Raw genomic sequence first — 23,949 nt, forward strand, 5'->3', positions numbered from 1 at the left:
TGTGTGTGTGTGCACATGGGTGCTTGGGTATGTGCTTCAGTTTGACAGCAAGGATTGGAATACACCGAGAGAAAACACTGATCTGTGTGCCAGGATGTACAGAGAGGAAGCTCTGAGAACCCTCCTCTTTTTTAAGGTTCTTTGCAAAGCCCACTATTCACTCTCCCCATGACCCCAAGCTCCACCATGGCTGTATTAAGCAAAATACATTTTACAACCCCAGAGAGCATTTCTGAGAAATAATCAGCTCTGTGCTTCTGTGACTCGCTGCAGGGGCTACAGGTCAGGAGACTACAATTACCCCTTGTAGCTGACTACTCTTCCAGATTTATAGGAACTAAATGGTACATTTAATGCATTCTTAAGTATATCTATACAGCTCTGTGGCTGTATCTATACATACATCAGTCCTTATCTAGAGGTGATTGGCGAGCCTGTCCCCTTGTCTACTCATCTATCAGAATATTTATGTCATTTGTGATTTGTCTTTACCGCACATGAAGATTTTGCTCTGCTCTTGCAAACTTCTGTGCAGGTGTTTATGTCACATTAACTTTTACAGATTTTCAGACTGTTACTAGAATAGCTCCTGCCCTGCTTCCCCTGTTCCAGGCAGGCACAACTACACCTACCTAGTTGCATTTTAATGGTTGCCATTAAAAAGTTATCAATCACTGAATTCAGACCAAATGTTGCCTTCTGTGTTATTCTAGCACTGCATCAGTTTATTCATAAAGGCTGAGGAACTGATTAGGTAAGTTCATTTTCCTGGTGTGTCAGGGCATTTTGTCGTCTTTACTCATCTCTTTCTAGGCATGATCTATAACACAGATCACTCAGCTTTCCTGATGTCTGTGTGCTGTGGGAGCTGTTCAAATGTTTATTGTTGAAACAGCATGAAGGTGCTAGAGAAAGTCTGTTTTAACAACCAGGGCATGTCAAGGAAGTTCCATCAAGGATTAATCAGATCTCTTTGCTGATTTCCTGCCCTGTAATGAAGCAATATAGTGCTGAGTTAACTTTGAAGTTGGAATGATTACAACTCTCTATCTGCCCTCTTGCTCCTGACCATCATTTATACTCTCAAGGCTGAAGTCTATAATTCACACACTGAATGATCTTGTGCTGCCTAGGGAGTCCTGACTGCTCACAGATGGCAGTGCTTCCAAAGACACTACTGCAAAGATGGACCTGGAGCAAATCCAGGAGAGTTTATTAATTGATTCTCTCTTTTAGAAAGATTACCACCTATCTTTGTTCCAGTTTTCCCCTGTGAAAACTGTATTTCTGCTGGAAGAAGCTCAGAAGGCCAGACCTGATAACACCAAAGAATAAAGATGCTTAAGCTTAATTTTATGGATGCAAAAAAGGCCTGTCAGTCTCAAGGGCTACCTGAGATATCTGATACACTCACGAGGTGTCAGGCCCTTCTAATTCAGATCTCTTAAGCAGCATGGGAAGGTCAACCTGCTGTGGCATCTTGACAAATGTGCATCCAGTGCAACGATGAAATTCCTCTCAAATTATCTTTAAAATACTCTATTGAAAGTCTGCTTAGCTTTGGAGCAAGGTTCATGTCAGCTTTGCTTTCTTTCCTTTAATTCATCACAGCGCTGTCAATTCTCCCTTTTCCTCCTTTTCTGAAAAGAAAACAAACCGTTCCCTAAATATTTGGTATCCCTAGTCGGGATTTTATTTTTTTTTTTTTGCTTTCTCTGGTGAGGAGGTGCAGTGATGTTCTCACCCTCTGCTGCCTCCAGGTGGAATTAAGGGCTGCCCCACAGGACAGCCAGGGGGACGTGCAGCTGAACTCAGAGCACGCAGCAATTCTTGTGAGAGACGGCTGTGACATTGCCGAGCGCGGCACCGAATTAGCAGGCAGAGGTGAAGTAGATGACATAAATTATGCAAATTTAAAAGCCATACCACACAAAAGGTTAATCTACAAAGTCAGCACACCCGGTAAGTGGGGAAAACTCTGTTCATTTGGCTCCAGAAAAGGCTGCTGAGGGACAAGGAATAAGTCATCGGCGGCGTTTCGAAAGGGTGACTGAGGCAATGGGATTGGTCCCATCAAGGATGATTTAGGGACTACTTTTCATATTACATATGTAAACTTGGCAGCAGGAGTATTTTGAAAAGAGAATAAATTTATTAGCATCAGGGAAGAAGGGCAACAAATGTGATGGAACAAAGCCAACAAATTAAAAATAATTTGACAAAATTAATTAGGCTTATGTGCAAGCAAATGTGTGATACACTTTTCAGTGGGGAAGTATAAGGTAATGCAGCAGGGGACAGAAAATAATTATAAGGCCATACTCTAAGGAGACATCAATCATGGTGGGGGTTTAAAGATGATTTTAGATGATATATAGATATATAAGAGTAGAGAAAGTCCAGCAATAATTTCAAGAGCATATTGACTGAAACATGTGAAATGTAAAAGGTGAAAAGGAAAGTAGGCTGATGCTCATTTATTAATATTGATTTGCATTATAGTAGCAACTTTGTACACCAGCCAAGTTCAGGATCCCATTCTGCTCGGCACTGGATCAACACACAGTAAGAGGTATTTTATAATCTAAATAGACGGGGGGAAAAAAAAGATAGAAAAGAATTATAATCCCAGATGACAGACAGAGAAGTGAAGCAGAGAGATGGTAAAGCTTGAGCTGTTTGGAAAATGTGACCTTTTAATTAAAAATACAGCTGAAAATGAAAAATATTTAAATTTTGTCACAATTCTCAGGGGAAATTTTGAGCTGCAGCTAAAATCCTCAGTGTTTTGGGCAACAACAGCAAACAATGAAAATATTCCTGCATGTCTTTTCCTTTACTGCCCTCACAAGAAAAGCTTTTTCAAAGCAAGCAGAAGAACAAATTCATTAATATGCACATTAGTTCTCTGCAAACCAAGCTTCCAAGGTAAAGAAACACTGATTTGAAAGAAAATTTTCAAGCATTTCATATTATTTGACGTCTACCCAACAGGAGATACACGGGGTACCTGAACACAACTCTCTTCCATGCTACTATAACCACAAGAAAATCCTTCTTAGGGACAGGGAAGAAGCTGCTTAAGGATATAGGACTTCTCTGCTACAGGAGGTAGAGAGCTGTTACAGATTTTTCTCTGCCCTAGTTGCTACTTGCTAAAGCCCCATGAACATTTAAGTTCACGGTGGCTTACTCCAGGTTTAATAGTGTAAGAAGTCATCTGCTACTCAGTGTGCCCTTAAAATGTCTGTGTGGGGAGTGAGGAGCCATAAATTCAACCCTGGCTTTGCTGTGCACCACTTTCGCGGGGTAGAGAAGCCCACAGAACATTACAGTTATTTTAGCATTATAGGGAAATAAGATAGACACCATTAACATTTTATGAGCAGTTTTGGTCCTTGGAATATAAGATGCTCAGCGGAGATTGGATTGGCAGAGCTGTAGCAGCAAGCAAAAAAAAATAAGGGTTCAAAGGTTCGTGGAATGTGGGTCAAAAGGAAAGATTAGCTAGTCATGGGGGATTATCAGAGAAAAGAGGTAGATAAACTCTTGACAAGGGTGACAGATTCATGCCAATAAGTTATCTGTGCTGCTAAATAATTCAAGAGGAAGAGCACAGGGACTGAAGCCGAGGGAAATGCTCATGCAAAAGGAGTTTCAGAACAGTCTCAGAGAAAACTTAAGCTGCCCAAAGTCGTCAGCGGAGCTGAGAGTTAGAAAATGATGCTACACAAAGGAAAAAGAGAGATTCGATTTTTTTTACTTAATAGCTTTTCATAAGAAACAATTTAAAACCAGCTAGGGATTTCCTCAAAAATCAACTCCCACGTTTTCCTGTTTGTGTGAGGAAAGCAACCCATGGCACTGCATTGGATTTTTCAGGCAGAGCCCATCCATTGTTTCTGCTCTAATCAGTCTTAGGTATTAATTATTTCATATTAATTATTTCATTGCATCCCAGTGCAGTGACCTTTTCCTTCTTGCGAGCTCTTCATCAATGAGAAAATACCTCAGGAAATATTTTGTTTCTATTTTTCAAATACAGCACTCTACTCTGGAAAAAAAAATCCATCAAAGGGATAATATTTTTATGAGAGGATATATCAGAAAGCAAAATCAGTGGAACTGTTGGCTGAATTATTCCTTTGCCTTTCAAAGATCTTTTAGTAGCATCTATCAGTGTCTGTCAAATGCTAATAATATTTCAGAGGAAACAAGTTTAAGTTGCAGCTCCCCTTCAATAAACTTTTGACTTTCAGTGAATGGCTTATAAGCCTGAGAAGCTCAGTTTTTGATAGGTTTCTATGTCTGGCCACAGAGAACCCCTCATTTTTAAGGATTTAGGATATGACAAGAAAACTATACTGAAAATAAATGGATTTCTGCTGCTTCACCTTTTACTCCCCCAACATTTAAAATTCTGTTCTTTAGAAAATACCTAGCAAAAATTATTTCCAATAATTGGAAGACTGCAATACTGAAATAAGCTGGAACATATATTAATTGAGGGCTCTGTTTTTAATTGGAGATGTTAACACCTTCCATGAATCAGCAGAACAGGGCATTGTTGTGCCTGTGCACATTGGAGGGCACTGCACAGCTCGTGCAGCAGAGCAGCTACATGTCCATGCAGAAGCTTATTAAAGTGCTCCACATGAGCCTCTGAGCAAGCTCAGCTTTCTCTCCTGATGTTCAGAGCACTAAAACCTGTGAGGTTGCTTCTCCCTCCAATCATAAGCTCGGTTAGGATTTCCAAGGACATCAATATGCTACTTAAAAATGACAGAAAACACAATGAGGTTCACAAGTGGAGGGAACAAAACTCTCTTGGGAACGGCATCCAGGGTCTGTTTAAATATTAAAGTATCTAAAGATGCCAGCTGAGTCAGAAGGGGATTTTCAGAAAGTTTCTAGAAGAAAAAAAAAAAGAAAAAGATAAAAATGGCAGTAGAGGTAACAACTGCAGCACTGCCAGGCCTGTCTTGGACTCTGAATGTGAGGAGCAGTAACCTGCTGCCTGAGAATCTCTATTCCAGTATCTCAAAACTCCAGGTGCTAACATGCCACTGTGAATGTGTCTTGGGGGAGGAAGGCAATATGAAGGGCTGGTGCTTTGTATTCACAAGTGCTTGCTGTATTTTCTCCTAAAATCTTACAATTTGTTAAAGAGAACTAAATAATTCCCATTCTCTCATTGCACACATTTCTTACAGTAAGATGTGGAAAATACTGCAATCATCTGTGTGTCAGACCTCACTCTCAGCTTGACAAATAAATAATACATATTTACACCTACGTGCTTATTCCCCTGTGTGTTTAGCAAAGCAACATGGGGGATAGCAGCACACATGGGACCAGAAGGAAAATGGTAACCAGGATATATTCCTCTGTTTGTGCCAACAGTTTTGATGCAATAAATCATCCCAAAATGGCTCTCTGTACTCAGAATGATGTTCCACGGATCCCAGAGAAGAAGTCAAGCGCTCACCAGAGGATGACATTACAGAACAAAAACGAAGTTCTGACACCTTGAAGAAACCTTCTCCATCTGCACAAGCGTTTTCTGTCTGCCTTTCCCTGCAATAGAGGGAACTGGCACAGCCCAAAAGATTTGGATGGCTCAAAGCCTCGGAGGATGTAATGAGGTGCAAAGCTTCTTTCACACGCAGACACATCTATCAGTCAAACAGAGCGCACCGAGCCACGGTCAATCCCTGCAATTCCTGTTTCTCATGGCAAGCAACATGGAAGAAACTCTGCTGCCCAAGAAATGGAAAAATCAGCAGGAAAGGCCAATCACAAGTGGAGCATTATAAGTTCCATAGTGTGCTGCAGCCAATTTGTGAAACAGCTTGTTTATTTTTATCATCATAGCATTAACTTGGCTACAGCTGACAGGCACAACAAGGATTATTAGTTCTTTATTTTGATTTGGAAAGATGTTTGGCATGCAGTCTATAGTTTTCTATCCCATCCTCTGGACATTTCCAATTTATATTCTCACCAAAAAAATATACATGCACATACAGTAAAAGAGCAGATTGTTCACTGTTCATGAATAAAGAAAAGTGGTGCATGTTATATTATAGTAAAAGTCTGAGCTCCAGCAGGCTGCAGGTCATTGCAATACTAGGTACATATATAATAAATCAAAAGGACAATAATTTATTCTTAACCACAGCAGACAGCTCAGAATAGTTTCTTTAGAGTTTTGAGACAAACTTAAATGAAAAATCTGCAGCAAGATTGTCCCTTCATATGCATCCTTCAACAAGACTGAATATAAAAAAGCACCTGAAGAGACTGGGTCCAGCCAATGTGAAATCATGTGGTGCTCTCAGTGAAGAATTCATGGCACAGACCCAAACACACGTCCCAGCTGACATAAATGGAGTAATGGAAGTCTTTTGGGATCCATGTGCAGCACAAAAATGCATTAAGGGTATCACTCAGACCCCTGAGACATACAATGACCCTGTAATTATTGGCTTCACTCTCCAGTGACTTCTCATCAGGCCCAGGACTGCTACTTAAATTCCCAAGCCTTCTCCTTTGGCTTTAGCCCTGCAGAAAATTTTATTGTGCTCAACTATTCCAGGGCTTTTTTTTAGAAAAAGATAAACACAGCTGCAAGTTGAACCTTTTTCTACAATATTTCTCCTGCAACTCTTTTTAAAGCGATAACCAACCACACAACCATGTAAAGAAGCTCCTTGACTTTTTCATGTGTCTCCTGTGCTCTACAGAAACCTTTCAGCCTTTTCTGTTTCAGAAGATAGGCTTACCCAAGCATCAGCTTGTTGTCTAGATGTTTTCTGTAATCACATCACATTCCTAGCAGAAAACTGGGGTTTGGGTGTTTACAAAGTTCAGCTCATGGATTGGGTTAGGCCACCAAGGAAATAAATGAAGGTAAAGAATTTGGAAATTCTATTAAATCCTTTCAGGATATCTTTCCTGGTGATGCCCAGAAGGAAATAGTTCTATTATTTCACCAGTATCTATGGTTGCATCACTGTGTGCCAGGGACCCCTCAGAACACTGTTCCCAGATTGTCCCTTTCGCCAGAAGCTGCAGATTCATTGACAGGATAAAATCTTCAATCCAAACAAATTACAATGAAAGCATAAAGATGATCCAATTCATTTGAGTTGCACAGGTGCAGAATGCTTGGTTATTAAATACTAGCCAAGTATATTTTTCCTGGGGCTAGGACTGTTTTCTGAATATTTTGTTAAATGCTGGACTTTGCTAGAATAGGGATGGAAAATCACCCAGTATTTAACCAAAGATTCTCCAAATTCTTTATGGTCCATCTCCTTTGCTGTTACCACTTCACTGAATATGAAAATTGCACACATGTGGAGGTGACTGGCTTTTTAACTGAAATGATTTCTTGCTGAATCCTGCCCCTTTTTACAAATATGTACATGTTTATTTTTTTTAGTTTTTGTAGTGGTTCCTGTCTTTGGTAGCTGGGGGCAACAGTAAGATTATTGGGAGTCACCAGATGGTGCTATTGTACATTTTCTGTCTGGTTCAGCTCATCTGACTATCGAGGGAATCTCCTCCAGAAATGCAAAGCATCGGCTATGGGGCAGCTCCTACCAAAATCTCTAGTAAACCTTGTCTCTTGCCTGAACATGCCTGACGAAGAATTATGTTTATAAATATGAAATCCATGAACCCTTTTAGTTTTTGCGTAAAAGGAAACAAAATATTCTGTGAAAACTGGTCGTCTGCATTACTCACACAAGTAATGGTCAACGCTACAAATTGACCAAAACTGGTCGTCTGCATTACTCACACAAGTAATGGTCAACACTACAAATTGACCATTTGTGCCAAAGTTATGAATTGTCCCAAGCAAATTCAGAAAGTAAGAAAAAACACCTGCAGAAGACAAAACTGAAGACAAATAGCACCTTCTCCAGTTCTCTGGTGGGGAATAAAACCATTTTTGCCTGCTAGCCCAGGATGGAGATAAAGATGTGATGTTTAGATGCTTTATAATACTTGGATAGTTCTGTCAGCTGAAGCAGCTGTGTACATATTGTAAAAGGCCTGAAAAATGTATCAGCCTAAATGTGTTTTCATGCTGCTCGTTTCGCAGCAAAAAGTAAGGAACAAGACAACCTGTCGTCTCTAACAGTGTCTTACTTGCTGACTAAGGTTAATGTGTTTCTTGGTGTGGAAGAAATGGTTTGGGATAAATTCCCTACAAACTGGAGGAGGGAGGAGCTAAACTTGACTGAAGTCACTGCTGCTAAAACCCATGAAACCACACAAACTCGGGTGGAAATCGTTGTTCAGCAGTGGGTGTTTGGAGGAGCAATGGCTCACCAGGCTTTTGTGTAACCACACAAGAGGTGTGCCAAGAAACGAAATCTGGCCTAAATATGTGACAGCATTGATTCCTTTAATCGATGCCCTCCGGATGTATTAGCACTCTGCCTCCTTACTTCTCTGTTGATTAATCAATAGAAAAGCAGTTTCCAGTTAGGGCAAGTGTCACCAGCAGGCACAGTTGGACCTCCAGGGCTTTTTCCTCAGTGTACAAATCAGTTTTGTCTGTTCTTGTTATGAGGTTTACGGTCTGTGAGTGTTTTGCATAAAAGCAGCAGCAGGCAGGGCAAAGCCCTTTTGCTTTCTGCTGTAGGTTTGGATGCTCTTGGGGAGGGGTGGCAGCAGGAGATGGTGGTTCTGGATGGTGTCACATCAGCTCACACAGAGGTGGGAGGTTACTCCAATACTCCACTGGAAAATTGGCCCCCCAAGCCCCAGTATTTTAAATCAGTTCATATATACCAGCAATATCAGGTCAGAACTGAAGGCTTTGCTTCAAAGAGTACAATATCAGACATTTTCTGTTTCTGTTTTTGGATCATCATCCAAGTAATGACACTGTGCAAAGGAGTTCACAGTGAGGCAGAGCTTCTGGGGAGAAATTATGCTTTATTTTCTTAACCAGTTGGAAAAAGAGGCTCTAAGAAGCCAGGGTTCATTTCCATTTTCACTAATGCCTTTCTCTCTTCCCCTTCAGCTTAAAGCTACAAAAGACCTGGATCAACTCCCATGCTGGCTGTGCAAAGACAACTCCTACCAGAAGTCACCTGAAAATTACTGATCAACAAACACCACTCTATTCACTCCTGTTTATTAAGCAAGAAAAACTATTACTGTTTTCTTTTTCTGCATTGGTGATCCAATATCCTCTTATTGCAGAATAGGGCTCCTAATTTATGTGCTGCCATCTTTTGAATGAACTATAAAGCTGAAATGTTGTCTTCAGTTATCCTTTGCAACTGTTCTTAAAAGTTGAAACAACATTTTGTCTACGTTGCAATTCTGTTTCATTATTTTCTCCCTTCTTAGCTTGATTTATGATTAAACCTGTCTCTTCTCAGCCTTCCAGGCTTAAAAGCTGTTTTACAGGAAGTTCTTCAAAAATTATTGTTTCCTACTTTCAGGCTGATGGCACCCTGGCAATATTATAACTACATGCTTTGAAATTATGTTAGATAGATATACAATGGCATTTCCCAAAGAACACACAATCTGATTGCTTGCTTCAGAGACCAGCTTTTATCACTTTTTAGTCAACTTACTTATTTGGCAAACTCTATTAGATCTTGAAATAAGTGGATATCCTGAGGATTTTTTTCTGCTGAGTTAAGTAGCTCCTTTTGCATCTGTTTTGACTGTTTTGACTCGGATATAATCATTACTAAATTTTATTTCTTATTATTGAAGCTTGATTGTATATGATTACCTGTTAAGACACTTGGCATGTTTAATAACATTTGATTGCTATTATTTTATATCTCTGTCTTTCAGGGCTCAGTAGACTGAAAGAGTTAATTACTAATAATTATTATTAATAATTGCTTCCATTGAACCACCTTTTTTCTCTCAGATGCACCTCCTACCCGCTGGCAAGCAAACTCTTCTGCACCCTTCATTTCCTTGTATCTCCCTTAACTTCTTAAATTTTGCTCTCCAAGTGAGGGCAATCAGGGAAGAGCTGATTCTAGGAGCTGAGTCAGCATTCCCAAAATCTCCTTTCCAAAAATACAGCGGTATTTTAGTTTGTACATTCTGGTCTGAAGTTTTATTTTAATCCATCTTTACTTAAAGGGAAGAAATTAGGAGGGAAAAAAAAATGAAAAGGCTTAAAAAAACAATTCCTCCTTTGCCTTGGCACAAAAACTTCCCATCTCTCTTGAGCAGGCTGGGTGTCAGGCACAACTCAGGCTGGTAATTTTTTGGAACCAGATAATGATAATAGTGAGGAATCTCTCAGAAAACATGTTTGGCTTCACCAGATTTAAACTACTCTCAGAAAAAAAATGTTTCTTTCATTCTCTAAATGAGGAAAAATATCTTAGAAAATATCTCAATTTCTATAGAATACTTCTAGTACTACAGAATAATTCTTATTTATTTGGTTTTGGTTTTTTTTTTCTTTATTAAGGTGTGTTCAGTACACAGCAGAACAGCTGTAATGGCTCCATCCATCTCATCTGCATTGCTTGGAATAAGAGCATCCTGACAGGAATGTGCCTTTCCCTTGGGACTGCACAGCCCCTGCCCTGCAGCTGGGCACACCCTTAGTTCCCCCCCTGTGCTGCCTGCACTACCTGCATGGCTGGGATGGGGCAAAAGGACTCTTTTCCCTGATTAAAAAGGAGGGAAAGAGCAAAATGATGACCACCAGCAGAGTGAGAATGGTCAGCCTACCCACCTCCTGCTCCTCCATGGGGAGGGACTGTGACCTGCCAGGGCTGGTCCTGCCTTCCTGCCTGAGATGGCAACCTCTGCCCCCATCACCACTGCTCTACAGGTACCACTACACCAACAGCCCCCCCCTCGTTCCTTTTGCTCTGTCCCCTCACCTTCTCAGGGTTTCTTCTAACATCTTTTAGGAATGCATTTCCACTTGTGTCTCAGAGACCAACAGCAACAGTGGCCATAAACACACTCCTGAGGAAGAGCAGGAACAAGCCATTCTCGTGATCTTTCCCCTGAGAGCTTTTCCAGCTTCCAACTATTTGCAGCTCAGGGGATTTCCTGATCTGATGATGTTAGTCACAGCATAAGCAAAAATGGTATTGTGGAGCTGACTGTGTGTTCTTTAAACCTCTGGCTTGTCTGTGCTGGGTTCAGCTTAAAGTAGAACATTGCCAAAGCTACTGTCATACATGCCACTTGATTGCAGGTCCCAGGAGACCAAAGCCCTGCAGATCCTGGCTGTATGGCAGGCATGAAACTGTGCACGACTAGTTTTTTATTAAGCATGGCCAGTAAGAGTTCTTAGATTTACCGAAGTCCTATTTTGATTTAAAACATATTTAAAAGAAAAAAAAAAGGGGGAATTTAGTACCCAGCTGTGGGTCATTCTCGCAGCATTCCATCCAATCCCTCCAAGTGAAATGCTTTATTCCTACGTCACCAGAAGCAAATTTCCAACCCACACTCTATTGTGTGAGCAGCTGACAAGGGACCTCAGTATGAGAGCTGTGTGATGCCTCAGAGCCCCAGAGCAACCCACTGCAATCTGTTTCCTCCTCCTCTGAGAGGCTCATTCAGCAAAAAGCAGGTAATTTTATGATCACCACCTGACCAAGATGAGATAATACAAGACTATTTTGTTCTAGTGCTAGAGGATTCAGTTCCACCAATTCCAAACACCCTAGGCTGCCTCTTTCTTGGAGCACTGCAAGCATTAAAAGCTAAACCCAAGAGAGAGATTATAGACTAGCATGAGGCAAGGTAACCTTCTAGAATCCCAAGGGAGAAAGCAAAAGGAACAGGTTTTTTCCTCGTATTTACAAAGGCTTAATGAATTTTACATAAGCAAGATACAAAATTGAAGACAAACAACGGAATACAAAGAGATCTCAAGATATATATGATGAACTAAGAATTCATGCATAATATACAGTATTTCAAAGGCATCTAAAGAAGCAGTGTAAGAATCTGATGGTTTTGGTGTAGGCAGAGTGGTTTCTTTGAGAGATATTCCTCCTTAAGAGCTCAAACTTGAAGATGTATCAGGCCCAACACCCTTCCTGGACACAGGAGGGCAGGAAGGATCCCCTGGTTTGGGTTGAGTTCTCCATGGATGTACATTATTGAGGATCATTTCAATGTGCTCACTTGTAATTATCTCCAGAAATACTTGAATACACTGTTACAACAGCACGCTCAGCTAATTTGAAGAGAACTAATGACCTATTAAACCTGAAGCCAGCTGGTTTTAGCTGCTCTTTGAGGTGTTACTGTCTTAGGTCTTAAATAATTGCATAGTTCTATAGTGCTACTTTTTATCCAACCTGATCACAATCCTGTTTAGGTTGATTAAAGTACCAGGTTATTTTCAGAGGTAAAAAACTCAAACAAAACAGCTTTCTGGGTATTTAAAGAACATTCAATTTTCAAATGTTATTTTTTCATCCCCTACATCACAAGGACTTTTTTTTAATCTTAAGACATTTCTAGATCTGCAGAGACAAATGTTCTCTAAGGCTACATAATATCAGACAGCTTTGTCATGAATGGTTTGATAGGTATAGAAAATTCCATGAGACAGGGAAACCCAGAAAATTTGCCAATGCGATTCCTACTTTTCAAGACTGAGAAAACTTGTCATTTAAGAGCATATCATTATTTTGAGTCAGCAAATCTGCCAATGATAAGGAGATGTGCCCCAAAATCAATTTTTGAAGCCAAACATGTAAGACTAATCACTTTATTTCCATGGTTAACAGGTGCTGATACCAGAGGGAAAATACTAAATAGCGTATGACACCCTTGAGAAGCATGTAAGATATTTATCTGCCTAAAAGCCGTGACAGTTGCATAGAGAAAAGGTTGTGAACGTAAATGGGGAAGAAAGAGCCTAGGGATGGAGGGTGAAATCTTGCTGCTGCTGAAATCTATGGCAATATCCCTGAGCTCACCCTTAGCCCGGCCCTGTTACAGAGCTCAGGCTGCCCAATCTTACAGGTCAGGTTGTAAATCACAGAATCACAGAATGGTTTGGGTTGGAAGGGACCTGAAGGATTATCCTGTTCCAACCCCCTGCCGTGTGCAGGGACACCTTCCACTAGACCAGGGTGCTCAGATGTGTCTTTTCGTTTTATGAAGGAGGTTTTGCTCAGGTCCCTTTTCCTACAACTGTGTCTTCCTGCCAGAGCAGCCCCCTGGTATCTGAGCCAGTTTTTAACCCAAGATGTTGTAGTTGCTGCCTTGTCCAGGTCAAAAACCATCGCAATTCTGATGGAGGGGCTTTGAAACCACATTTTTATGATGATGGCATGTGAAAGACAGAGCTGCACTGGCCAGGGCAGACACAGTAGCCGAAAATACCACAAAAGAGAGCAGTGCCCCACTCTCTTAACACATCCAGTGCAAGCAGCTGTGCCCAAAATCAGGGTTTAACAGCTCCGGGCCAACGTGTCAGCTCAAGTCCTGTGCACAGAGATATTCAAAGACTGACACATTCTCCCTTTCTCTCTCTCTCAACTATTTTATTTCCCCTAAAATATAGTTATGTATCTGCTGTTCCTCTGTGAAAAGATGAAAGATTAAGCTGGCTTGTGGCTGGGTAAGAATGGTGAGATGTTCTACCCATCAGTAAGCTGTGTATTCATGGTAGAATATATTAAATGACCCTTATATCATAAGAAGGGATTTTTTAAAAAATCCATAACTGTGAGATTTAAGAGCATATCTCTTGCATTTGAATTCCCTAGCTGATATTTGGTTGAGCTTTAGAAACTGTCACACAATAAAGCCATTAAAATTCTGTGGTTAATTTATTCCTGCAGTATTAACTTTCCCATTACTCATGATGAATATCTCGAGTTTGGATATGTCTTAGAAGAACCTCTGACAGTGATAACTTGCTTTTTCTCCTATTTCCTGTGGAAATGTTATTTTTTTATATATATAAAAGAGTAACTTTTCTAATAAACTTGCACAGTGAATTTTAAAGAATGACTTTGAGTTAGTATAGTTGCTACCAAAATAGGGAATGATAAGCTCTTTTGTGCATTTGTTTGGTTAATTATTTTGATTTGTATTTCTGGGCAGAATTCAGTATAACCGAGCCTTGGAAAATACAGATCCCATTGCCAAAACAAATTTTCTCACTCCTATATCCATTCATTTCCTAGACAATAGGTGAGGTCAGAAGGGAAACAAGGAGTCATTCCCATAATACAGGCAAACCACTAATGAGCTGCCATGCATCATATTCTCCTCCAAGGAAGCTGTAATTGCTTCCAGGACACCTGTATTTAGGCCAGATACAATCATGTGTAGGGGGGAGGGCAAAGGAGTAACGGTGCTAAAACAAGGAGGGGAATGGAAACAGATAGTTCAGCCAATGAAGAGTTGTTAAATTAAACTGGGCTTCAGCTTTGGGGTTGCACAATAGCAGAGGAAGCTCCCGGGTCCCCCAGGAAGACCAAGAGGTTCTTTCAATAGACGGAAGGGCCAGTGCCTGAGGCATTTGGCAATCAGGCCAATTTTTAGCTCTGTGTTTGACCACCTTTATGATGTTAATCAGGTCCCTTTGCATCCTGAGCCTCAGTTTTCCTGCTTCTGTAACATTGCAGGAAGGTTTTGCTGTATCCCTGTGCACAAATATGCCAGTGGGTGTGAGACATCTCTGTATTACTGAGAAGTAGGTACATGAGGGGCCAGAATTCAACTACCTGCCCATGGGGATGGGTGTGGGGTTGCAAGTGACTGAATTACTGGGAGGTTTGCAGTAGGGGCAAGCTGACAGGACAAGCTCAATTGCTGGGATTCAGCTGAAAGGCACATGTTCATAACAGATACCAGAGATTACCTGCCCTATTCCAGAAAACAATTAGATGCTGGAGGTCAGCTGAGGAGCAGGAGCTCCTTCCACAAAGGGGGCCAGTGGGAGAAAGGGAAGAAAAACAAACTCATTTCCATGAAGCACTTGCTGTGGAACATTCATCCCACTAGGCTCATTTTGTTCCTTCCCCAGCTTAGTGCAGATGAAGGTAGAATTAAGGAACAGTTTGCTTCTGGTCCAAGTAAGGATTAGAAAAGTAGCTGTACAGCACGGCAAATTGTTACTCTAGAATGATTTACAGTAGCTCAGTTTTAGAAGATGAACATACGTTTTGTTTATGCTTAAAGGGCTCAGTGATGCAAAAACATGCAAAAATAGGGTTTATTCCTTAAAGAACTGAAAAAAAAGGGATTTGTGGTCATTATAACAGGGATTTTTATGATCATTATTATTGTTATTAGTTAGAGGGAAAAGGGTGTGATGGCCTCTTAAGGATTTTTCCAAAATGTAAGATTCCTGTTTGACTCACCAACTGTTTTTTAGTCCTCTTCTGACAATGAAGCACACCCTGTTTCTTTTCACTGAAGTATCAGTTCTAGTTGCCTGTGACTTGCCTGTTAGCAAGTATGAAAACAAAACCCTTTTACCATCCTAGAGCTTGGGCTGGGACGTAGGGGAACAGCAGACAAAGCATTCATCAGTCCCACAGGTTTTAGAAAAAGCTGAACTGATGCCAAACTTTCTATTGCCAGTAAGTCCTTCGTGTAAGAAATACTGGTAGGAGTTTGAGGTTATGATGGAGGCCCTGGTTTGGGTACATAATGAAAAGCTGGGGCTCAATTTCAAACTGCAAAACCCTTTTTTTGGTGTTTTTGTGAATCTTTCTTAAAGAAACTTCAGCTGTACCAACACTGAGAATCCCTACTCAAACCTGTTTTGGCGGAACTGCCAAGCAGAAAACCAGAGTGCCTGGAAACACACTTCTAAACTCCTCACTAAATCAGCTCTATTGCAGTCTTCTGAATATCTGTCCTCCAGAATAAAACATTCTTGCAGCCAGTTGCTGCAGTTATTCCTGCTGGAGAACCTCAGGCAGGGAGAGGGGATTTCAGTCCTACTATGGATTCCACCCCTAGCCAGGTACATTTACTACAACTTCTTATCCTTGGAAAGTGGTGGTGGCTCTGCAGGGACAGCAGGAGGGTGATGTGCCAGACCTGATGGACACACCAGGTCAGGATTGATTTCTTCTGTTCTCTGGCCTTTCTTGGAGAGAACCCAGAAGGAGTTCAGAAAGCCCTAACCAGCATGGATTTTGTTAATCACAGAATATTCTGAGTTGGAAGGGACCCACAAGGATCACTGAGTCCAGCTCTTAAGTGAATGGCCTGTGCAGGGATTGAACCCACAACCTTGGTGTTATTAGCACCATCTTCTAATAAAAAGGATGATGTCAAATCACAGAATCATTGAAGTTGGAAGAGACCTTCAAGATCATCTAGCCCAGTCATAAACCCAGCACCACCATAATCACCCTTAATGCAATAAGTCAAGTGCAACACCCAGACACCTCTTGAACAGAAATATACTTCACCTAAACTTACTCTTTGCATTATTATGCTTGTCTGAATTTCTGTTTCACTACACACTTGGCCCATCTGCCCTCAAAGAAATTCAGCTATACCTGTTATTTATGGACAGATGCTGATCTCATGAGGATTGAGTTGTTTTAGACTGCATTATTCTCCCACATCAGGGTGTGCTGTTTTTATGCCTTCTATCCTAGAAATGCTCCACTCAAGCTTACATGACCCCAGTTGCTGCCCAGGGCTAAAACCTTTTTCCAGGCTTAAAGAAACGGCAGTCTGGTGAAGCAGCCAGGACTGTACAGGCTACCAGTACTATGGCAGGGGAAATTAGTCCTTCTCTCTTGCATCCAGGTTTCTTATGTGACCCACTTTAATGGGAAATTAAACTTCTCTTGTTCTGATAGATTCATAGCAGTTGATCCTCAGCTTTTACAAAATAGTCAGGGCAGATCTTCTGAAGGTCAAAAGGCATTTCTGGCAGCATACAGTTACTCCCTCATCTGCTAATAGGTCTATCTGTGACAACACCTTCTGTGTTGCAGGTCATTAATACTGTTCACATTAGCCTCAGCTCAGCATTGGCCTCTGTGGCCAGAGAATGTCACGGAGAGGGAGTGAGCTGAGGTGTCAAGTTGTTCCAGATTTTATAAGTGAAAATGGTGGCATCTTGCAACTAAAGACTGCAGAGCATGTTACACCCATCAGTTAACATGGGATGGGATCCAGAAAAGGTCTTGGCAGAAGTTTTCTTTGCTCACAGACCAAGACCCTCTCAGTCACTGCCTAAACTTACTACATACTTTGCATCAGCAAGGAAGAGAAGCACGGCTTGCCCTAAAAGGGAAGGTCTGGACCCCCTCCTCTAACTGCGCCCTAAATCTGAGACTGTTATTTCTGTTGCTTTTGCTCCATGACCCCACAACTTCACGTTTCATTTGTGTAGCAAAACTGCTTCAAGAGGGGGATTAGAGAGAGATCGCCCTCCATCACCTGCTTCCTGTCCGGCTCCTCAGTGAGGTTGTGCAGAGTTTGAAACTCTTCCAGTCACCTGAGGCTGAGACAGACTGAGCAACCAACTATTAACTTCTAATTAATAACCTAACAGCTCTTCATTAATGAGCTAATTAGCAGAGAAGACTCTGCCGCTGACTCCAGAAGACACAGCTGGGCTGGGAGCCCCCCTGCAAGGGGCCAAACCCTTCTCCTGGGCCCCAGGAGCTGATTGTGGCAGCCGCCCACCTGTGCCCAGTTAACCCCAGCAACCCCCAGAGCACCCAGGGCTGTGCTGGGCTGGAATTCGCCTCAGGTGAGCAAAGCCAAAGGGGCCATTTCCCGGCGTGGCCAGACCCTGTGGGCGAGGGCTGGTGGGGACGCAGCTGCCCTCACGCTGGTGCGCCATGTTGTGCCAGGGCTTGGCAGCAGCCTGGCAAGGGTTAACCCCTGGGAACTGCTAATTACCCCTCCAGAACTGGTTAATTACCCCTCCAGGATTGGTTAATCACCCCTCCAGAGGTCTTTAATTACCCCTTTCAGGGGACAAATAAGAGCAGTTGTGAGTAGAGACCAAGGCAGGAGAGAGAGAGACAGAGGCTTTGCGGAAGTGGAGAAAAAAGGTTAGTAAATCAGTTTTTTTTTTTTCAAAAATGCCTTTTTTGTTGTGTGTTTTGTTTTGTAAGAGGGCTGTGATATGTGGCTTCTTTTGGCTGGGAGGACCCCTCACCGAGGCAGGTCCTGCCCTGTGCCTGGCTGTGCTGCTTGGCCCCTCGGTGGTGAGGAGGGGGGCCATGGTGACAGGGGTGGCTGTGTTCTTTGTGCCTTGGGAGCATTGGGAACACCCCAAACTCCTTGTTTCCCTCTCTGCCCCCGAGCTGGGGTGGCCCCAATGCCCAGGCTGCGTCTTGTACAGAAATTATTTGCTCTTGTTGGCTCAAATCTCGTGTTGCTGCATGCATTACCCTGGAGTGAATCATCTACCCCATGACTTGGCTTTTACTTTTTTAAAATGAGTCCCTTTCCTGTGGAACAGGATGCAGATATGCCTTTGTTTCTTTCAGCCACCACCTATTTCTGGTTGGTCTGGTAACTCACTCAGCTGTTTGGCCCCGGTTTGTGGGGTTAAGAGAGTGTTCAAATTCCAGTGCCCCCATACAAATGCTGTGCACACTGTGGTACAGGTGGTGCTGTTTTCTGTGGGGTGTGACCTATAATCCCCCCCAGCCTGGTTTATAAACTTCCTAGGTGATCCTCTTGAGGCTGGGATTTTCACTTGGTGGGGGGCTGTCTCCCTGAAGCAGCAATGGGAGGTGGTCACTCACTTATTTTTAGTCATAAAGAGCTCTAAAATTTTTCTTTTTTTACCCTGCTAAGCTGGCTTTCTGCCTTAAAAAAGGATGAAAAAGAAAGCAACCTACCTGCTTTATGTTTTTTTGTCTAAGTGGTGAACCTTTTGTGGTTATATGGAACGTTATTATTGCTGCTGGTAGTTCCTGCTGGGTTTTGTTCGGCTTCTAATCCATCTTGAGAATTTATAGTCGTGTGTAATGGAGGCACTGGAACAGAGTTACTGCTGCATGTGAGGGCTTAAACTTGGAATGACAGTGTTTTCCCTCAGTTTTGGTCCAGTGGGTAGGTAAAGGAGGATGTAAGCTGTGAGCAGTAGACTAGCAGTGGTGTATCAAACAACATTATTCACAGCTGGAAGCTCCTGCTGATGCTGAGGAACTCAAAGTGGTTGGCAGCTCCTTTGAATGCTTCTCCTGTAGTATCTGCCTACTACCTGCCTTTCCCTCCCCAGCTTTCTTCTCATCTCCACCAGCACAGCAGCCACCTGTGGTGGGGCAGAGCAGAGGGTGATGGCAGCTGGTTCTGCTGGATAAGCAAGCAAGGGAAAAACATCAGTCATGAGAGCTGAGGAGACTTCTGAGCCTTCTAAAAATGGGGGAAGGGTACTGCCAAATAACTCTGGTGACTGCCAGAAGACAACTCAAAAAAAGACTGGAGTGTTGTGATAATGGGGAGTGGCAAGAGAGGTGGAGTTGGAAATGCAGGCAGGGGAATCCATTCCTAATCTTTGGTCCATCTGCCTGAGTTGCTTGCTGGGTTGCAACATAACCAATCCAGAGAAAGCAGGTCCTTGAGCCATCAGGTCCCCTGTTTCAAACAGGAGAAGTTTTTGTAATTGAAGGGCATGCACCCTCAAAACTTTGTCCCAGATTCAAGTTCACTGAATGAAAAAAGCCAGTTCTGCCATTACCTGGGCAGTTAATAAGATCTATTGCCTTATGATGGATTTTTTTCTGCAGGCTAGAATGGATCTGTCTTCATTATGGTTTGTGAGATTGAGGGGAAAACACAAAATATAATCTGTATTTCTACTGCACTGAAAAATTTCACTGTGTTCTCCTTCTAAGGCTTGGAAGTAGCCAAAGCTGCAGCAGTCATTTTTTTGATTTATTGAAAACAAAGCATACCTTATTAACATTTTAATAAAGAGAATCTCTTTGCAGTGGTGCTCAGAGTTGCTCTTATTACTCTCTGTGCAATTCCATTTTCTGACAGGGAAAATACCATCAAGATCTGTAAGGCATGATGTGTTAGACTGAAACTAAACACACAAATACACCAAAGCAAAATGCTTTCTAAAGGTGCTGTGTTTGTGAGAGGTGCTTGCCCAATATGTGTGATGCAAAATGGGGATGCTTTGTGAAGAAATCATCCTTGTAAAGCCATTGGTTCTGGTCATCAGACTCTATCCAATGCTTTAGTGATGATGCTGCTGATCTATTTGGGAAGTTGGCTGGCTCTCAAGGCAGAGTCTCTTCTCAAAGGCTGTTTCACAGTGAAAATATGCTCAGTGCAGCCGAGTGCATGAATGAAAAAGCCTCTGGTACCTTCTAGTCTGGCAAAATGCAGCACAAAACTCAACTTACTCTGTCTTTTCTGCTGTCCCAGGTAAGAAATGTGTGTTTTTTCCTTGCTTTCTTTCATCTTTCTGCTTTTGTGCATTTGGATTTGAAAGTATTTGTAATTCAGGTCTGATTTCTGAGTAATTATACATTGCTTGAATTACTGTTTAAAGATGCAGGATCTCTGCTCTAAGCCAGTTGCTAGGAATGTAGAATCTCGTAGTTCCTTGATTTACAATTATAACCAATTTGCCGTGTGATATATAGCATTTTTCTGTTTCCCTTCAGGAAAGGTGGTGGGGGGAATCTTTCAAGTGTCTCGGTTGCAGCTGCAGCAGCAATATTTTCTGTCATATCAAATGCTGCAACTTTGATTTGCCTCTTCCCTCTGTGGCTTTTGCCGGGTAGAAGGCTGTTACGGGCAGCTCACGTTATTTATTGCTTGGTTTGGTTTTTTTTTTTTTTTTTTAAAAGAAGAGGAGGGGGGAATATGGAGGAAAAATAAAATCAGACCTTGCAAGACGTTCCCTTCCCCGTACTCTCCTGATAGATGTGTAATACTCTGTTAGTGACTTGCTATGTAGCCTCTCTCTTATTAAATGTAACAGATCCCCCTCTGCCAGAAAGCAGAGGAAAAAACACCCAGCCTTAAAAACACGGAGCTGCTGAAGCCCCGCTGCTGCTGCCTGTCAAAGCATGGGGACTCGCTGGGCTTTGACTTCCCAACACCTCCTGGCTGCTCTTTTCCTCTTGCCGCCGTTACAGGGCTCACTCTTTTGGAAGCTCAGAGGAGGTTTGGAAATCCTTTGTTGTCCAGCTTAAGTGCATCCTTCCTTCTTTTGTCTCGGGAGCTCTGTAAACTCTTGCGTTTAGTGACAGTGGTGCTGATATCCTGAGTAGGGATAAAAGTTAATTCCTTTTTGACTTGAGATCGAGCGGTTTTGTGTTAACCCTTAGGGGGTTGGGGGGTTTTGGAGTGTCAAACTAGTGCTTGGGACGCTGAGCCTGAGCCCTCGTGCCTGTGTAGCTGCAATCTCCAGCAGGCATTTGGTCTGCTTTTCCAAAATAGGATGATAAGGCGAAAAATGGTGAGGGCTCATCACTGGGAGAGCTTTATTGCTGAGAGGAGCCACACAGTGTGTAAGTAGGAGGCAGTGGGGTGAACTGAATGTGTGCATGCTGTGGATCAAGGCTGGGCTATTTAGGTCCTGGTTTAACCTGATAAGGAGTAAACACATGAACGTGGGTGGCTGAAGTTATGGGACAGTGGGAGACTTGGTGACTGGGGATTTGCTGTGAGCAAGCACAAAGGCATTTGGGTTGGGTTCGGGATAACAGCCCTGCTCCAGGGAGTGGAACAAATGAAAGCAGCTGCTTTGGGCCATGGATATGGTGCAGAGCAGCGTGTGCTTGTGACATACACAAGGGGTTCCTTGCAGGGCCACTCTGACCGCCTGCGTTGGGGCTCTGTGGCTCTGTCCCAGGGCTGGCCCATGGGCACCTCGCCAGCTCTGCTGGGACTGGCTGAGCTGCTGCTCCTGGGAGGGCTGGGGAGACCCAGAGGGCTCCTGGGAAGGAGAAGTTGTCACAAGTGGGCAGAGATCCAGCCTGGGCAGGCAGCTGGGCTGGCAAAGCTGCCAGTGAGAAGCAACGCTCAGGGAGCAGAGGGGCTGGGGGAGAGGGCACACACAGTGCAAAGGTAACCTGTGGATATACTGAACTGGAGCTCTCTCATCTTGGCCTGGAGACCTCCCATCTGGTTTCCTTGGCTTTCTCTGGTTTTAGTATTTTTTTTTATTTTTTTTTTGTGCAGCTTCTCTAGCACACCACTGAATTAATCAGCTAGAGTTTAGATTTTCTTTAGCGGCCCCTTGTAGGGAAAGCAATATGTATGTGACAGAACAGGACAGATTTTTAAGGCCTGTTAAACACAGCTGCATTTTTTTAACACTAATGTCTACTTAAAATTTGACAAGGTGCAGACACCTGGTTCTGAGAACAGCTGTGCAGTTTATTGATAACTTTCAGCCATGCTTCAGAGTTTCTTCCCTTGCTGGGCTGAGTTCTAATGTAATGCAGGGCTGAGCTTGTGGTGCTTTAGCACTGCTTTACGTGCTTAAACTGCACTCCACCTTCTTTATTAGCATATACAGCTCTATCTGGCAATGTCTCTACCTTGTGACTTAATGCATCTCCAAGTTTACTTTATAGATCATGTCTAAGAGTTAATGAATTGGGGAATGAATCAGGCTATAATATGGAAGTATATGTAATTCTGCCTTTAGGTATAGGTTGAGTATTGGCAGGTTAAAGCATCAGTTGAAGTTGATGGCATGTGAGGGAGAGAAATGAGAATTACTGAGAGGCTGCTTGGCTCCTCTTGTTGACAAGCCACATGCACAACTTTCATGTGACAGGAAAAGTAAACAGAAGAATGTGAGAAACAACATATTAAACAAATGCAGCCATCTGGCTGTGTAGTGGTTGTAACACATTGGGGGTTCTTTTTCTGTAGGTTTTCTCTTTTTCTCTCTTAGGAGTAGCAAGACTGTCTCATATAATACAGCGCCAGTGGAAACCAGAAAAGCTCAATTTTGATAACACTCTTTCTGAGCAGCAGCAATCTAGTAATGCAATACTCTCTGTGGAAGAAGGAGATAGGAATAACTTAATGATAGCAAAATTTCCAACATAGAAAAAAGTTTGAGGAAATTCTTATGTTGGTAAGAATATGAGCTATAAAAGGCTTATTTTTTATCAGTAGATCATGTCTAAAATTAGTAGCTTTGGTTTTGTGTCTTCTTGGTCTGTATCTAATTCAACTGCATTTTGAAGTATAAAATTTGCCTTTTGAGGCGTTAAAAGGATGAGAAATCACTTTTTCATGTCAACAAAGCAGCCCATCAATTATGTTTGTAAAAACTGTGGTAGAGATGGACAATAAATTATTCTTTCCTCTTGCAAAGACTTAGTCTACACTACTGCTACCAACTGTTTGTCCTTATTTCACCAAAAGGAAAACTGAGCATTAGCTGGAGTAACTGAGGAAGATGTTTCAAGTAATCCTTTAGTTCAGACTCACCTTTAAAACTCCAAAGCATAACTATAACATACAGCTTTATTGATCTGAAGCTGACAATAAAAACGAAATGTACTCTGGTAGCTTATGCAGTTCCCTGTGCAGGGTACAGTAAGCAGTAAATACGCACTCTGATGTGAGAGATTTAAAAATCTGTGTGTTTTACATTTTTCCCAAAGGATATTTTCTAAAGCCTATGTGCAGAATATTTGTTTTAAGACAAGTTTTTCACAGCCTTTCTTTTGTGTGTTACACATTTTGTGCAGACACGAATCAAAGTGAAATTTGTAAATAAAGCTTACAAGAGGAAGAAACTCCACATTTTTGGTAGTTGCAACCCATTGAAACATGACAATTGGAAAATTGTATAGATTTTTCAAGCTTGTCGTTAAAATGAACAGAGAAAATTAGTCCTCAAACTCTCTCCCCTAATGCAGAGCCCTCACTGCTGCATTCCTAAGCTTTTAGTTTTTCGGATTTCTCCAGAAGAGGGCTCCATGCACAGCTTAAAAGGCAGCGCCAGGTATTGAGAGCAAGAGAAAT

General features: G+C 42.1%; 1 protein-coding gene across 2 annotated transcripts in view; it reads left to right on the plus strand.

Moving 5' to 3' along the window:
• Positions 1 to 20,193: 20,193 nt before the first annotated feature.
• Positions 20,194 to 23,949, plus strand: part of CDH13 (cadherin 13) — a 447,401-nt gene continuing 443,645 nt past the window's right edge. The window contains exon 1 of one of the 2 annotated variants that reach the window (XM_027725145.2): positions 20,194 to 20,373. In XM_027725145.2, coding sequence (XP_027580946.1) covers positions 20,329 to 20,373 — 45 coding nt within the window. In that variant the 5' untranslated portion in view covers positions 20,194 to 20,328. The remainder of the gene's footprint in view (positions 20,374 to 23,949) is intronic. The other variant, XM_027725146.2, reaches the window with a different exon arrangement.

This window comes from Pipra filicauda, unplaced genomic scaffold (assembly GCF_003945595.2).
Source record: "Pipra filicauda isolate LSUMZ 115617 unplaced genomic scaffold, ASM394559v2 scaffold159_size1710840_pilon, whole genome shotgun sequence".
In the NCBI taxonomy this organism is placed as follows: Eukaryota; Metazoa; Chordata; class Aves; order Passeriformes; family Pipridae; genus Pipra; species Pipra filicauda.